The sequence below is a fragment of the Lynx canadensis genome, chromosome C2 (genome assembly GCF_007474595.2).
Source record: "Lynx canadensis isolate LIC74 chromosome C2, mLynCan4.pri.v2, whole genome shotgun sequence".
NCBI lineage: Eukaryota > Metazoa > Chordata > Mammalia > Carnivora > Felidae > Lynx > Lynx canadensis.
Genome location: NC_044311.2, coordinates 62,212,818 through 62,230,240, shown reverse-complemented (window position 1 = coordinate 62,230,240; position 17,423 = coordinate 62,212,818). Strand labels below are relative to the sequence as shown.

The 17,423-nt window shown below is 36.5% G+C and overlaps 1 protein-coding gene across 5 annotated transcripts in view; it reads left to right on the top strand.

The window, feature by feature from the left end:
- MECOM (MDS1 and EVI1 complex locus) overlaps positions 1 to 17,423 on the top strand; it is a 560,629-nt gene that overhangs the window by 533,338 nt on the left and 9,868 nt on the right. For 3 of the 5 annotated variants that reach the window (XM_030329665.1, XM_030329663.1, XM_030329662.1), the window contains exons 10-13: positions 10,028 to 10,194; positions 11,251 to 11,328; positions 15,130 to 15,299; positions 17,193 to 17,337. In XM_030329665.1, the coding sequence (XP_030185525.1) occupies positions 10,028 to 10,194; positions 11,251 to 11,328; positions 15,130 to 15,299; positions 17,193 to 17,337 (560 nt within the window). Of the gene's footprint in view, positions 1 to 4,332; positions 4,360 to 10,027; positions 10,195 to 11,250; positions 11,329 to 15,129; positions 15,300 to 17,192; positions 17,338 to 17,423 lie in introns of all 5 variants that reach the window. The other 2 variants (XM_030329661.1, XM_030329660.1) reach the window with 1 other exon arrangement.

Here is a 17,423-nt window from a genome sequence, read left to right as displayed (position 1 = left end):
TTTTTTAACCTGATATTTTGTTTTCCTTATTTCTGATTTTAAAGGTTATAAGCTCTGGTCTTTATAGATGGTAAGCAAAATTTTTATGAAAATGCTTAAAATCAGTGAACTAATTTATTGCGTTTCAACATATTCAAACTAAAAATTGTGCTCCTCTAATAAAACTGGTGGAATTTTATGCAAGATGTCTTATAGAAAGTTGTGAGGTAATTAAATTATCTTGGAATGTGACTCTCCCTGCCCTTCTACCCCCTCCCCCTCTGCTACCTTTTCGTCAATTTTTCAAGTACTTTCCCAGCGTCCTGAATAACAGAGTATGAGAACTGAAGTACCATCTTCTGGTTAGCTGGAGAAATCTATCATTGTTCAAAAATTCTCTCTATTTCAAAGTGAGGAAATTCATGATTTAGTAGTAAAAGGGTTAGAAATATTCCAGTCACTATTCATTTTATGTGGAAAGGCTAAGGAATGATATGATTTTTATAATTGCCTTATGGAAAAGAAAAGAGTTGTAAAATAATAAATGTTTATCAGGTATTTATATTTTACATTTAGCTTGATTTAAATTGCACTTTTAGGCCTCATGGGCTAAGGAAGATGAACATTGCATGCATTTTGTGTCAGATATTGTACGAAAAGTGTGTCTTTTTGATAGTTACTTTCTGATCATAACTAAACGCTCACAGGGATATTATAGTTATATATGTTTAGTTATAAGAATCAAATTGTTTTCATATTCTAATTATCTTTAAAATTTAGTAACTAATCACTTCAAAATGAAGTGCTATGGGTACATGGTGTAACGGATGGAAAAAAAGATGGGAATCAGGGTCCTTGAGTGACAGTCTGTCTGGCTCTTAGTTCCTTATCTGTAGGATGAAGGAGTTGGGTGTAAAGTCCCTATTCTCTCTGAAATTCAGATTTTTAACTAGCCAAAGTAAATTTCCTAGTTCATAAGATGAACAATTTTGCCTACCAATAACTCTACATGTGCATACAAGTGTTACAGTATGTGCATATTTTAATCACATAATATAAGAAAATGTGCTATCTTTTATTATTTCCAAAGTGAGTGAAAGATCACAAATGATGAGATGTATGTGCAATACTTGGAGAACAGCAGTCATTCCCTCAGAGCCTCGCAAACATGCCTGTAGGAGCACAGTGGCAGTGTGTGTTTCCAGAATGTCAAGTCTTGGTGGAAGTGACTGCCTATTGCTGCTATTAGAACAGGACCCATGAGTGATAATCAACATATTTAACACCTCATATGTCATGAATACTGACCAATCGGAATGGACTCCTGGAATTCTGGAGCAGGATCTTGGAAGTCCTTGCTGCACCAATGTTAATGCCGCAGTTGTTGGCTGGCGGGCTGTCTGAAGGGTCTTTTGAGATGAGGCCAGGACGGTAGGGGGGCAAGTCAGGGTTCTTGGAGCAGAGGCTGTTTACCAACTATTACAGAAATATTTTATTATTTTTATAAACATTGTAGCTGTTTTCATGTGTAATGGCCGTATATCACTGGGCTACAGGTGGAATAAAGACTGTCACCTGGGAGAAGCTTGGGTCACCCTATTTTCATCAAGCCTTCAGACCAAATAGTCTGCTCTTTCAGAAAATCTGCCTCAAATGTCCTGAAGTTTCAGCAGAATTCTTCTGTTCTTTCTAGTACTCTATCAATTCCATCCTAGCCTCAAGATCTCCTTTCCCATAAATGAACGCAAACAAAACAAAGACCACCTGCCAGGATTTGGGGGCAAAAATGACTGCTTTGTGGCTGCTTATTAGCAAAAACGCTCAGGTTTGGACCAATGCAGTTCATCTCTCTGAGCCTCTCTATCAGCGTAATGGGCACACCCTACCAGCTTTACCTGGGTGGCTGTATGGGTTCGTGTTAACGTACATAACATGGTACACATTGTGCCTGGCAAGTGGAAGGACCTAAATGAGGAAAAGCTCTCATTATTAGTGAATGCGGAAGTATCCCATTTCGAATGTAAAGAACCGTTAGTAAAATGACCTCCTGCCATCCCCTGAGCCCACTTTCTTTAGGGGAGCTCTGATGTGTCTAGAAGTACTTGGAAAGATGCTTAATGTGTTCTTGGTACTGCCTCATTGGGCAGCAGTAAGGGTGGCACAGAGCAGAAGGCCAAAATGGAAGGCTTTGCCTCTGCTCCCAGGCCTTGCCTTTATTTTATAGCTAAATAAATGCTCGGGGAAGACTATTCATTACTTCAGTTTCCAATTTAAAGTACACTGGAGCAAATCACATGGTCCCTCTGGGGCTTCTGTATGTTTGTCTTCCAAATGAGAATAATGCATTCCCTATGTATTTCTCAGGGTAATAATAATAATATCATCATCATGTATGAGTAAGGGAGAAGCAGAGAGAGAGGGAGAGAGAGAGAATTCCAAGCAGGCTCTGCACTGTCAGCACAGAGCCTGACGCGGGGCTCAAAGTCATGAGCTGTGAGATGACCTGAGCCAAAGTCGGATGCTTAATCAACTGAGCCACCCAGGTGCCTCAAGGGGAACACATACTCTTAATGCTTTAGAGAAAACATAGAAATATATATATATATATATATATATATATATATATATATATATAAATTCTTGGTAGGGGTATTCTCTGGGCAAGTCTGATTTTATAACTATTGTATGTCTTTGTATTCTACCCAGCATATTCCTCCCCAGGGCACAATTCCTAATCAATGAAAGGTGAACACCTCAATAGATATTTTAATTCGTTATTGATATTTTATTGAATTTTATTAAAAGATTATTAGGCCATCTCACTGACTTTTGGAATAATAATACATATTTTTAAAAATCTTGTCAAAAATGTCTATAAGATATAAGAACACATACACCAAAATTAAAAGATAATTGCTATTTTGTTTTGTTTTTTGTTTTCATTTTCAGGGTCTAAATTCCTCACTCACTTCATTCTAAGAAGTATGTTTGCTGTGTCAGGCCACTAGAGAACTATTCATATTTCTGTTTTTCTTTTAGAAATAAGTTAAATGTAAGGTACAAATATGTACTATAGACGTTCTTCCTAGAAATGTGGTTGAAAATTGTTTGGGGAGTCTTAGTCTAGATTATAATTTTGAAAAAGAATGACAGCCACAAGTGGGTGAGATGGAGGGGATGGGATTATTGTGCGATCTCTGGAAAGTCCATTTCATTGGCTACTTTGTGTTTTAGGTACTTGGCATTTACATTGCTAGCTTTTTCAAATTGCCATAGAAATCATTTGGTAATTGTGTTACTGTAAAACTGGCTATTCCTTGATTTGCCTATATTTTAAATATATTTTTTGTTATTAATACATTTTATTTCCAGATGTTTGGCTTTGTGTATATCTGCAACAGAAACTCTGTTTCTGTCCTTTATGCCTTCATTTTTATTCTCTTCTTTTTAAAGTGTCTGACTACCCTGTTACTGTATCCCAAAGAACTGGGAAAAAGCTAGTCTTTTTCCAAGTTATCTTTTATATATTGATGTGAAAATTACTTAAGTCTTTTGCCCTTCTTCTTCTATTTTGCTTTTGACAAAGTGTTTCTTATTGTTAGATTTCCTCTGCAATAAATCTTTTACCCTTAAAAAACTATGTATCTTCCTTATTAAAGACACCCTAACTTATAAAAAGCAAGATATAGCTCCTTTACCCAAGCAAAATGATAACTTTAAGGATATAACGTTTGTGTTTCCTGGAAGAGCTCCCAGCTCACTGAAGTTTTCCCAAGTGATTCTTGTCATAAGTTGACATAGGTAACTTTTAATTAATATCCTTATGTGTTCTGACTGCTAATAGTCTGAGTCCCATGCTTGTAAAAGTCAGGCAGTGCATTTCCCAGCACATTACCTTGTTGTTACTTAATAATTCACGTTCGAGTAAATATCTTATTTTCTTTCTTATTAACATTATAAAAATGCAAGAGACTAGATTTTTTTTCAGGAAATTGCTTAAGTTTTATTTATTAAAGTTTAGGAGTCTTGTTTTACAGTGAGTAAAAACACATAAGGAAGTATCTACTTTGCTATTTAAGATTTGGTGGTAGTAGGTAGTGTTTGGCTTTCTTGGAAGAAAGAACAGTCTGGTTTATAACCTTGATTCTAAAATTTAATTTAGGTAAATAGAGGAAATCCAGCAGTGTTATAAAAACATTTAAGTTTCATTTCCAAAGCCTTTACTCAAGGTACAGTTACATGATAAGCAAAAATTACAAAGTCCGTATAAATGTTAATTTCTCAAAGGATAGATTGCAATAAAGATACTGATACAGAAGTAATTTTTTGTTTTTGTTTCAATTTTGCTCCCAGTTCCAACTGCCTGATCAGAGAACTTGGGTAAGTTTCCTACTTATATTTTTGACTCAAATAATGTAGCATTAAAAGGAAAACAACTTATATTATAAAGTGCTGTACAGATGATAAAGGATTCTGAGCCACTTTCCATTAAATGATATGGCTTCAGCGGATAGTTTTCCCGCTTTGTCAAGCTGCAAAATACCTTCCGTTTTAATTGGGCATTTAGTGTGCTAGAAATTGTTTACAGAAAGAAGTTTATTTTATAAATGTGACCCATTCCATGTAATTATACCTTGATGTAGAACTCCTTCTCGGCACTTGGGAGCATGTTGTTAAAAGAGCCTTCGAAATGGGTCACTAAGTGGAAACAACCATTATTTGGGGGAGCCTATATCAGCATGTTAAAGATGCTTTTGATAAAGCCTTCAAAAGGTTAAAACCTGAACCTACATGTAGACACAAGCTGACATTGGAATCCACATCCGTATATCCCAGGGCAGAACTTGGTTCTGGTTATTTGGAATAATAAGACTAAATGTTTAGAAATCCATGTCTAACGAGGAAATGGATCTTTTAGCCTTGGGTCTCACTTCCTCAAATTTGTTTCTATTTCCAGATACAGTCAGTTGTCAGGTAGTGATGCTAGGTATTAGCTTTCTTTTTTGTCCAAAATGCAAAGAATACTGCTTGTTTACTTTTCACTCCCAAATAAACCTTGGGTCAATGGAAATACATATAAATAACACATATTACAGAATTTCTTCTAATCATATGTAATTCTACACCTTCATTCTCTTCTTTACTCAAAATTATTCTGATTCTGAGATATGAGTAAAGTCCTGGAATATGGGTCAATTTTTTTGGTCACCATATAGAAATGTATCAGTCAGTTCAAGTTGGAACACTTTAGCACTTGCCTATTTTCTCTGACATTAGATTTTCTTTACCAGACATTCCTCCATTTTATTTCTTCTGTGGAATATGGGATGAGTTGTGATTTTTCTCATTTTGATAGACAGGGATTAAGTCCATTTATTTCAAAAGTCCATTTATTTAAAAAGAAGAGGGAAAGAGGAACAGGGAAGGAGGCAGGGGTAGAGACAGAGAGACTAAGACTTCCTTAGACAAAGTTGTGCAGTTGATGGGCTTGGGCTTTGATGACCATGACCTGTATTTCCAGTGTTTCTCTTCTGCCTTTCCTGGCAGAGATCCATCCTGAGTATCATGCCTCAGGGTCCTCATCCTTTATAAGGTGGCATATTACTTGACAATATCTATGTCATTGGCTGCTTTATTTGTCATATGCTATCTCCTACATAGTACGCCCAATGGTTCTACCAATTATACAAAGCCAATCCAGATTTTAAGTTAGACCCCCTTTCCTGGTGATGCAATGGTAGCAACTGCCATTTCAGTGCTTTGGAAACACATCCATTCCCTGAATCATAGGGTTTTCAGAGCCATGATTTATAGTCTTATTATAAAACATAGATATTAGTGGGAACTACTGAAATATTAAAGTATATCATTCTGAGTGGTAAACAAATTCTAAGGGGTTTCATAATCATGACTGCTGAATGTGATACGTGGAGTGAGATAATTGTAAAATGTGAATACTTAACATTTCCCCCAAATGGCCACAATTTTGAGATTTCTTAAGATTATCAAGGGAATAAATATAGAAAACTCCCAAATCTACAAACTTTCCCATCATAAGTTATTTATGAAAAGTTAGTTGTTTTATGATAAAGACATGTGTAATCTAATTTGTAAAACATTAAGTCACATAATTCATGGTGCCATTGGACATATCATTTCATATCATCAGGTTGTCACTTTAATGGTTTTAATGAGAAACTTCTTTATGTCATCAATTGTTGGCTGCCAGATAATAAATGTTAGGCTAAGTGCTTAGGACCCAGTTGATGATATCTTGCCTGCTGAAATGTTTTTAAAAATACTAACTTTATTTGACTAGAGAGATAACTACATTTTTTGGTAGGATCTAGGGAATTGTGTCTAAATATTAGTTTGCGTCAATATAAAGTTAATAGTCTCTTGGGGACTGAAAGGGGGTGCAATGACTTCCTTTTCCAGACATCTGGCTGCAGATACCATCAACAACTATTGTATATATAAATAAAAATTACTGTTCCATAGGAAAAAAAAAACCCTGTCATTTACTGATCAGAGATTAGCATATGACATTAATAGGACACAGGGAAATGCATTTCTAAAATATATGATCTAACTTTTCTTCCTTTATTTTCCCCATTCTCAGCAAATTTCTTTTTTATAGTAGTACACATTGCCCTCTTCGTTGGATTGTTCATAATTGAAATATAAATGTAGCGAGATTCTGTTCCATTTATCCCAATTCACCTTCACTTCTAAAATACCAAACCAGACTTTCAAATGAATGTCAAAACATATTACTTCTCCTGTAAAATGCATGTTATTTCAGGAGGAGCATCACATGAGTCGCTTACAGAGTGAAAAAGTTAGAGTTTTGACCTGTACACTAGATGAAGCTCATCTTTTTTTTTTTTTTACTTTTGTTTTTTAATGTTTATTTTTAAGAGACAGAGAGAGACAGAGCACTAGCAGGGGAGGTGCAGAGAGAGAGGGGGGACACAGAATCTGAAGCAGGCTCCAGGCTCTGACCTGTCAGCACAGAGCCCGATGCTGGGCTTGAACTCACGAACTGTGAGATCATGACCTGAGCCGAAGCTGGCCGCTTAACTGACTGAGCCACCCAGACGCCCCTTAGCTCATCTTAATCCAGCACCTTAATCCAAGATATAGGCAGACTGATGTTGGTCACAGAATCGCTAAACTACCCAACTGGCAGATATCTCAGTCACTTCTATCTGTCCTATTGGGGTAACGTCTTCTTTTCAACTGAGGTCAAGTGCAATAAGAGCAAATCTCATGAAGATGAAAGGGAGGATTCATGGTGGCTTTTAGTGGGAGTGTTTGCTAGCTGGACAGAAAGTGGTGTGTGTGTGTGTGTGTGTGTGTGGTGTCAATAAGTACCTCAGTTGACTTTCCATCTTCCTTCTTTCCCTTTTCTCCACTCCAGTTCAATCTTCTTTTCATTTGACACCAGAAGCCAAAGGTGGGGGTGGCTTTTCAAGAGAAGCGTTCGGGTCACCCCTATTCTTTTTCTTATTATCTTTAAGAATGCCAGTGTTTAGTCATCAAGCCAATAGTGTATTTTCTTGTTTCTTGATAGTTTCCCTGAATTGAAATAGTTTGAAGTAATGTAATCACAATGATCTTTCTTCAAAAAGAGATATTTGCTGCTACTAAAGCAAGACACATTTCTCAACAGCCAATTGCTCTTAAATAAGTTGAAGGGCTTGTAGTTTATATGTGCTATAGATGAAAGCCGAGAATAATAGTCATGAGTAAACTATTTTCCGTATAAAAGGAAAAGTGTTTCTAGAAGATATATCGCCACAGGAATCTCAGTGTCAGCGGGGCGGACACTCGAATGATTTAAAACCACTAGATAATGAAACTTTACTCCAATATTAAATGTACATAAATAAAACATTAATAATCATCACCCATGCACTTGCTATTCTTCCCAATAAATATATGCGATCATGACCCTTACCCTTGCTTGTTTCTGCTAATCAGCTTGAAGGCCAGAGGTCATTTTTCACTCAGACAGTTTATTCCGTGGAGGGTGGAATATCCAAATGATTCTCTGCAAGACACAATTAGAAGGAATAAATGCAAATAAAATAGTGTCATAAAATATTTCTGGATTGATTTTTAAGAAGGAAAACCCCACGCAAGACAAAAATGCTAATGCCCTGGCTGGAGGAGGATAATGACCGTATTCTGTAGGGACAGAATTTCCGCCAACCTCTCTGAGCAGCGGCATCAATTCCATATCTCTGCCCTGTGATCAGTATGTGTCAAAATCCTTCATAGTGACAAATGTGCTGTCCACTTGCATCTGTGGAGAATGTTTTAGCAGCTGAGTGATTATGAATCAAACCCCTGAGCTTATAGCCCCTACCGCCTCCCAACGCGTTCACATTTGTCGTCTGACAAGTAAATGTATCTTGACTTTCCTCTGAGATTTTTTGCACCATGTTTGATGAAAGACATTTGGCAAATTGGCAGTGGTACCCTGTACGTTGCAATTTGTAGCTAGCATTAGGAGTCCGGGCATGAAATGAGAGGGCAGACTCCAGGATAAAGGGAAAAAAGAGAGCTAACTACAACATGAATAGTCATTTGAAGAATCAGGCGTGCACTATATTCTTTGTAAGAAGAGCATCATGGTCAGGCCATTCTGTTAAGAGGTTGCTTCTCCGTAAGGAGCCAGTGGTATTCCATCCAGCTGCCCAGCCATGGAATACATATTTTGTTAATTTTCCTTTTGAGTAGGAAGTGATACCTTTTCTTTCGAACCTGAGCTCATAAATTAGGCCTTCAATTGTGTCCTGCCATTTCATCAGGGAAAGAATCATCCTCTTGGATTGAACAGTTGTTGGAATGTGCGGTTGTTGCCATTTTTATCCTTGTGTGGAGTCTCCTGGTCTAACACCCCAGCTCTTTGAGAAACACACAGAGTGCATATAGAGTGCAAACACCTTTTTAACAGCTTTCCAAGCTCTCTGGTGGCATAGTGCCTGAGAACCAAATAAATAATGGGTGAGTTGATTTAACAGGATGGCCTGAGAGTTTGCTTTTCTACTTAAAAATTCAGTAGTAAGCAGCTTCCAAATAAAATATGAGCCCTAAGGAAACTTAACATTTGGGGGGAGTTGAAGGAAAGGGGCGAGTCCTTCTAACTAAGGACAGTAAGGATCAAAGTAAATGCCACCCTCTGATTGTGACTGTCAAATACATATGCAAGTGGACAAAAACTTGAGGATTATAAGGAAAAGAAGTTAAGATGCTTGAGGGGAAGAATTAGGCAGGGTAGTTCTTCAAGATTATTTCTCTAAGAGTGAGGTTACGCTAACTACTCCCCTTATTAATGCCCATGCCAAGTTATACGACATGATCTATCATGAACTGTCATTTCAACTTGATCTTAATCCAGACCAAATTAATATTTCGTCAAAATTCTTTGCATATGATCACACTTAAAAATCTGGTATATCCAGATATTAAGTTAACATAGTCATAGGCAAAACACCTCTTACACATTTCTTTTTTTTTTTCTGCAGTACACCCATCTGGCTTAAACTGTAACTTTGGAACACTTGATGTTTTCCATGCTGTGAATTCTCTTCATGGAATGCCATGCTTCCTATGGTTTTTATTACCTAGGCAAGGCGTGCAGGACCTTTCCCTATAATTTCCACTTTACTGTTGATATCCATAACACAATACTAATGCTGTCTCTTAACGTAATAAACATCTAATTTGGCTTTATTATTGCTCATGTGTTTCATTGCTCAATTGTATATCAAATGGTCATAAAGTGGCCTAACCATGGTCTTATGAAAAAGTTCACTGAGCATTGTATAAGCATGATTCTACCTTAGTTATTTCCTAAATCCACGAGTCTTCTTGTTGTTTGTCTAATATTGGGCCACTACAACCTTTTTCTACAGTCTACTGCCTTCAGCAGATTTGATGCTTCCCTTTTATTAATGATTTCTTGATTTGCTAGAGATGATTACAGAAGAAAAGATGTCAGACTAGTCCTTCATGGTCTTATGCTCTTGCCTTGCAGATGTCAGCTATTGAAAACATGGCAGAGAAGCTCGAGAACTTCAGTGCCCTGAAACCAGAGGCCAGTGAACTTCTGCAGTCAGTTCCCTCCATGTTCAATTTCAGAGCGCCTCCCAATGCCCTGCCAGAGAACCTCCTGCGGAAAGGAAAAGAACGCTACACCTGCAGGTAACTGCTAAGACAATTGTGGCTGACTTTCCAAACGTCTCCCGTCTGATTTCAAAAGACCCCGCCATTTGTTTGGGAAATTATTCGTGACTGGATGATTAAGAGTGACCATGATAGATCTCAAGTACTTCAAAGTACTCTTTATTTAGGGAGATATAAAAGTGGTGGTTTAAAAAAATTATTATTAAATGAGAATTTTAACACAGGCCATTTGGGTGTGATAAATGAGGTTGGAAACAGTCCAAATACTTGTTTCACTTTGATATTTATGAATTTTCTTTCATAGTTAATTATTTTCATGCAAACGTATAATACTACTGTCTTCAAGCATACATTTATTAATTGTCATGGCATTGAAGAATAAGGCCATTAACAAAGGACGGATAAGGTCGATAAGTGAAGAAAGCTAGTTAATAAGTTTCTTGTTACCCATCACTATTACAGTAAAGCTTGTTTTTTCTTTAATAAATTGTGCATATAATTTCTGTATTGCCTTCAGAAATTTGTGACATCTGACTCAGGCATATCAATTTATCTGCTCTTTGGAAAATGTGTCACTTTCTTTCCAGAAAAGCTTTTATAGGAACATACCTTGATGGATGAGGTCTTAGAATCTTGTCTGATCTGATACCACTCAATGTACAGAGTTGTCACTGTGGCTAACATATAAAATGAGTTGAAACATTTGAAATCTGTTTACATCAACCCAGAATCACAGACTCTTGTCATTTTTTTATCCCCTTGTCTGGTTCAGTTTTGTGACTATAAAGATATAGAGTTAATAAAAGAGGCGTATGGGGGTCATCAAAACTAAAGTCTATTTTCATAAACTGCTTGCTTATGCATGAGCAAATTCAACCAGATCTCATAATGCAGCCTTTATTTGTGGAGTTATTTATATCTGTAGAATGGCTTTGTTGCAAATTTTAAATACCAAAGACATGTGATTCCCATGCAAGATTAATTAAATCAGGAATACGCATCTGGCTTCTATGCAGCTTGAGTGAAATAAAGTCGATTGTGCTGACTTTCTCTTATAAACACGTTTCATAACAGATACTGTGGCAAGATTTTTCCAAGGTCTGCGAACTTAACACGGCACCTGAGAACCCACACAGGAGAGCAGCCTTACAGGTTTGACAATGATTTTTACTAAATATCTTTGTAAATATTATAGCAGTTAGAGTGGATTCATCCCTCTAATTGGAGGCTACTTTTTTGCATGCCTGAATGTATGCCCTTTTAGTTTTGAGTCAAAGAAGAATTGGCGAGTGGTTAGGATAAAAATTGGAAGAGTCCTAATGTTTTAAATCAAGGCTTCCGACATCTCAGTTTAAAAGGTCTAGCAGTAACTAGGACAGAATAAGCATTTTAGAAATGTTAGCCATTTTAAAAATTATTTAAAAATTTATTTTAGTGCTCTCTTCTCAATAGTTAGTGCTGTATTAACTGACAGTAATCATAACACTGCAGCCTCCCTTTTCAAGCCTTAAATCTCTACTCTGAGTTGAGAAGCCATGTATAACTTTGTTTCCCCAGTACAGTTAAGTCAGTGTCCCCAGGTCCCATTACGAGGTTTAAGGAATAAACTTTAAACCTGGAGAGGAAGAAGAAGATGTGGAACTAGGAGTAGAAAAGATCAAATAGAATATATTGTAGGAAGAGGGGCAATTCTACCAACAATTTCTAAACTACCTCTTAGCTTATTCTGCTGAATGTCAAGATCAGCGATCTGACACATGGGACATGTGTCTAATTATAATATTATTATTTACCAAAGAATTAAAATCATCAACATCATCTTCCTTTTTACGATATAATCTACTTGTTTTATGTGCAATGCTTTGCGCCTAGTGTTAGATGCTCATGAATATTTGTTAAAGGATAAATGTTATTTATCTTAAGTCATATTGTAATTTGGTTCTGCTTTGAAATTCTTATGCATTGCATATGTGTGAAATTATTTTTGTCTGCATGCTCACTTTACACATTAAAATAAATAATTTCTCAGGTTTCAAAGATTTAAAATTTTTTTTAATGTTTATTCATTTTTGAGAGAGAGAGAGAGCATATCATTTGGGGAGGGCAGAGAGAGAGGGAGACACAGAGTCTGAAGCAAGCTCCAGGCTCCGAGCTGTCAGCACAGAGCCTGATGGAGGGCTCAAATGCATGAACTGTGAGATCACGACCTGAGCTGAAGTCAGATGCTTAACCGACTGAGACACTCAGGCCCCCAAAGACTTTTTTACATATAAGAATAAGCAAAGGATCAGGCCAGTGAAGGCTAATGTGGAGAGGATTGAAATTTTAAGAGAAAACTAGAGAGACTTAAATTCAGAAAATAAAGTGTTTTCTTAAATTCTTTGCTTTCTTACATGTTTTATAAATTACTATTGGCAAGTCATATTTCTACTTTATATGTGATACAATGGCCTTTGTATGATATTTCTAATTTATATGTGATAGAATGGACTTAAAATAAAAAGTTTCAGAGAGATAGAAAAATGGCAGGTGGTAGGTGATTTCCCTTTTTGAGAAAATTTTTCAGACTCTAGGAATTCTGCTTAAGTGGAAGAAAGATTTCAACACTTACATTTTGTTATGGCCAGGGATCTGGTGTGCAACTGTATCATGCTCATTTTACTCTTTCTTTGTACCTGAATTACTGGTTTTATTCCCCATAAATGGTGCTATTATTGTATGTATATTTAAAAGAAAACAAGCCAGAATTTTTGCATAGCTGGAGATCATAAGCAATTACTTATGTAGCTCCTCTGTTCCACAAGGGAAGAAATTCAGATGCATAGATGTTAACTGCCTTCTGTAAAGTCTGGTATTCAAAGATCCAGAATTAAAACCCAGTCATGGAGCTCCCATGTCAGAGTTTTTATCTTACACCATGATCTCAAAGGCTCCCATGATCCCCATGTTTACATCCAAATTCTGAATTGTGTATTGTTCATGACTGCGTTATGTATTCATTTTAGGAATTTTTGAAACTTAGACTCTTAACCACCTACTAATTTATTGGAGCAGAATGGAATGATTTTTTATTCGGGAGCACTCAAACCTTTGGCTAGGACATTAGCAGAGGAAAAATACAAAGTAACAGATGATTACTGTGTAAAATTTTCTTATTGGCTGATTTTATTTATATTAGAGTGGGTGATGTGTATTAGATTTGGAAAAGCCCCTTTGCATACGAGCAGAAAGTTGGAAGCATGTCAAAGACAAAATCTGTCCAACTCATGATGTATGAAGAAAATGTTTTGAGTGAAAAAATTTTAGAGCATTTGATGGGAGTGTAAGTTTTCTCTAGCGGTGTTTTCTAGGTTATTCTGTTTGGTACAACACAGTTGTGCTTATTGTATCATTATTCTCATTGTAGTGGGCTTTGGGAGTCAACAGAGTTATTACAGAGAAGCCCATGACTCATATATATATATATATATATATATATATATATTCAAAAGCAGAGGCTAAAATATTATAACTACACTGAATGTGGGGTTTCACACACTTTTAAATTAATATTATAAGTGAAGAAAGTTGGGGAACCTCATCATGCCAGGGCGTTTAAGGGGGAAAATTAAATCAGTCGTTGAGCTGGTTTATTGATACTATGCCAAAGTAGCTAGTTTAACAGATTTATTTTCCTCACTGAACTGACTAGACTTCTGGCATCACGTAGAGACAGCCGAGGAAACCCAAACACTTCGAGTGGAATGGGGTGATTTCTGATGTAGAGCACTCGAACCACTGAGTCTGCATTTAGAAGTGGGAGGACAAGGGCCCTTCGCATATGGAAGAATAAGTTAAAGATTTTCTGGCTGCTAAGTTAGAAATTTTCACTTAGAAGTCATCTGGAGAAAGCTAATTTTTTCCCCCAAGCAACACACACACCCACAAAACCCCACACAAACAAATCATGCAATATTTACTTTAAAATGCCAAAGGAGAATACCCCATAAATTGCCGCTTTTCTTCTTTATCCATAAGAGCTAGGGGGTTGAGGGTGGGGAGGGGGAGGCATTACATTTTTATTTAGATTAAAAGAGAACTTCAAAATAATTTATGAATTTTTTTTTAATCCCATGGAAGGCAAAAACAATTAGCCAACTAATAATAAGTGCTTTCTTGGAAAACTGACCTGGTTCAGAAATGCCACAGACTCTTCAGAAAAATAGAAATGGAAAACTGGGGGCAATAGGAAGAACGGAGATTAATGAAGACCTTTGTTTTATTCCAAAAGGAGAATTTAGTGCCACTCTTATTTTCTTTTTTTTAACAGATTGAAGTCTATTAGAGTAAAGGCTCTGTGGGTTTGTCATTGCTGCAGATTATGAAAATCAGTGTCTTTAGTATCAGAACAAGCTATTCACATTGCCTCAGTTTTAAAACTTTGGAAGGGTTGCTGCTCTTTTTGAGAATATAATGGAAATTTCTTTAGGATTATCCATTTAAAAAGTGAATTTACTAAGAAACTATTTAATCAGACTCTGCAATTTTGAATTTAAGAATGCTTTTTGTATTTTATTTGAAGACTACGTGAATTGTTTCATGTTTGTTTAGGAAGGATTTATTTGTATTGTTCTAAGCAGAAGATAAAATAATGCTACTGTTTCTTAATGTCCTTAATTTCATGAGGTTTATCTAAAATATGAAAAGTGATGACTCTAATCCATTTTGGAGCAATCAAATCACCAATATTTTATTATTATTTTTATGGTTTTTCATAAAGTCATGAAAATCTTTAAAGGAATCAAAATCTATGGGAATTGAAATCTTGACTCTGTGAATAGGATTCTTGCCTGTGCCTTTTCTCTAAAATGTTTTATGGGTGATAACTTTGATAACTTTGGATATCTGGCTTTCTAGTCTTGAGAAATACCTTTCGATTTAGTTGTGAATATTTTCTCTGTGTTTATTTTTCAGATGCAAATACTGTGACAGATCATTTAGCATCTCTTCCAACTTGCAAAGGCATGTTCGTAACATCCACAATAAGGAGAAGCCCTTTAAGTGTCACTTATGTGATAGGTGTTTTGGTCAACAAACCAACTTAGACAGACACCTAAAGAAACATGAGAATGGGAACATGTCGGGTAGGTAATCAATTGTGTTATGAGGAGAGGATGGCTTAATTTCCTCATTTTAAAAGATAATTGTGAATAATATTGTATGTCCACTATACTTTAAAAAAAGAGAGATAATTGTGATCTTTCTTCTCTCCTTCCACTTTGACACCCGAACCAGATCCTAAAATTTGCAACATGTTTCCCTTGAGATTATAGAATGATGTGAATGATGTGATTGTTGAATAATCTGTAACTTGGGGGTCTTATTTGGATTGGTTTTTTATTCTGGATTCGTCTCAATTGTTAATTGCAAACAAAGAGAACCATGACCCAATCTCATAGGAGATGAATGAATCAAGATTTCCTAAACTGCAGGGAGCAGTTTTCCATCTGTTGTACAGAATGCGGACTCCAGGCATGGCAGGATTTCCAAAGTGGCATCCCAGAATACCATGCTCTGAGTATTAACTGAGAAACAGTGGCTGCTTTTGTAGGAGTTCTACAGTTCAGAGAATATCCCTAGAGTAACTTTGTAGGGATTAATGGTAAAAGATTGTTGACATGATCAGAGTAACCCATAGCAAATGATAGTGGTGTGCAGTTTGGGTTACAAATTCTGATGTAGAATTAAGTTAAAAGTATCAAAAAATTAGCCTTCCCTTAACTCAGACTTGCCAGCACATAGTTAGCAGGGGAAATGATAGTTTCTAGAGAATCAGGAAAATTACTTGGGGGCAAGGAAAGGAGCAAGCATGGGGTTCAGAAGAAAAGATTTTAAAAACAGAAAAAAGTTGAAGTTGTTCAAAGTAGTAATCTTTACCTAAGAAAATTGTTTTATGATTAATCCTTCCTTCCCGGTACAGGCACATTGCTTACGATATTTGGTGGCTACTACATAGAACTATATGCTGTGTGCTTTCCTCTAAGCCAAAAGTCAAATGATTGTGGTCTAAAGATACTGGATTTTAGAGACAAAAGTCTAATTCAGTGTAGAAAACTGGTGACACTTTCCAACCACATGCACCCTTCCAGAATACTCCCATAATTTTCTAATCAAAAGTATTTTAGAAAATAACTAAATGAGTTAAAAATGTAACATGTCCAAGTTCAATATTTATTTGTGGGCCCAGATTCTAACGTTATTCAACTGAGAGATGGTCTCACCTCTTATCGTGAATGTGTAGACTATTATGGTGAACTACTGGGTTGTAGATATCTTGTGCAAAAGCTAAACAGCATGAAGCAAATGTTGGTAGAAATTGGGCCACATATAAGGTGTTTATAAATGTGTAAGTTGATAAAAACCTTACAGCCATCCTTTGTTAAGGTATTGTGATTCTAATTTTATAGGTAAGGAAGCTGAAGATCATCCTACATACAGCAGATCCCTTATTGTCCCCTTAATGCTGTATCACCTCAGTCTCTGGGCTGGCGTGTCAAGTTTTACTCACTGCTTCATCCACTAAATCAGAATATAGAGTTTTTAGCATGTTTTCAGTCTTTCTTTGGTAACGTACTTTAACACAGGAGCAATAAATACATATTGATTGCAACCAGGACTGAGTATACAGTTTCTTCGGGCAGAATCTATTTAAGGCCTCTTTATAATTTGCCTCACCCTGTTTCCTCATAATATGAATGTCAATGTTCTCATGTCACGGTGGGAATGAGAGGAAACTGTGGGAGAAGCACCTTTGGGAGACTGTACCCCATGATTTCAGTGGTTCAAAATATTCTCCAGGGGACTTTCATGGGCATGTATGTGGTAACTGGGGAAGACTTTGGCCTCCTAATGTTACCATTATTAATATTCAAAAGAACCTGTGTTAGGAAACACTGATCAGATGAAGAAGAAACAAGGTTCAAAATAAGTTGCCATGTTGATAATAGTCTTTTTGACAAAAGGCTCTCTCCCCTCAGGTACGGCCACATCGTCGCCTCATTCCGAACTGGAAAGTACAGGCGCGATTCTTGATGACAAAGAAGATGCTTACTTCACAGAAATTCGCAATTTCATTGGGAACAGCAACCACAGCAGCCAGTCTCCCAGGAACACAGAGGAGAGGTAAAGCGGGGTTTTTCCTTTTTAAACTCTATAAAATCAATACGTTCCAAATAGATTTGCTGTGCTCACTTTGGTGAGCACCACCG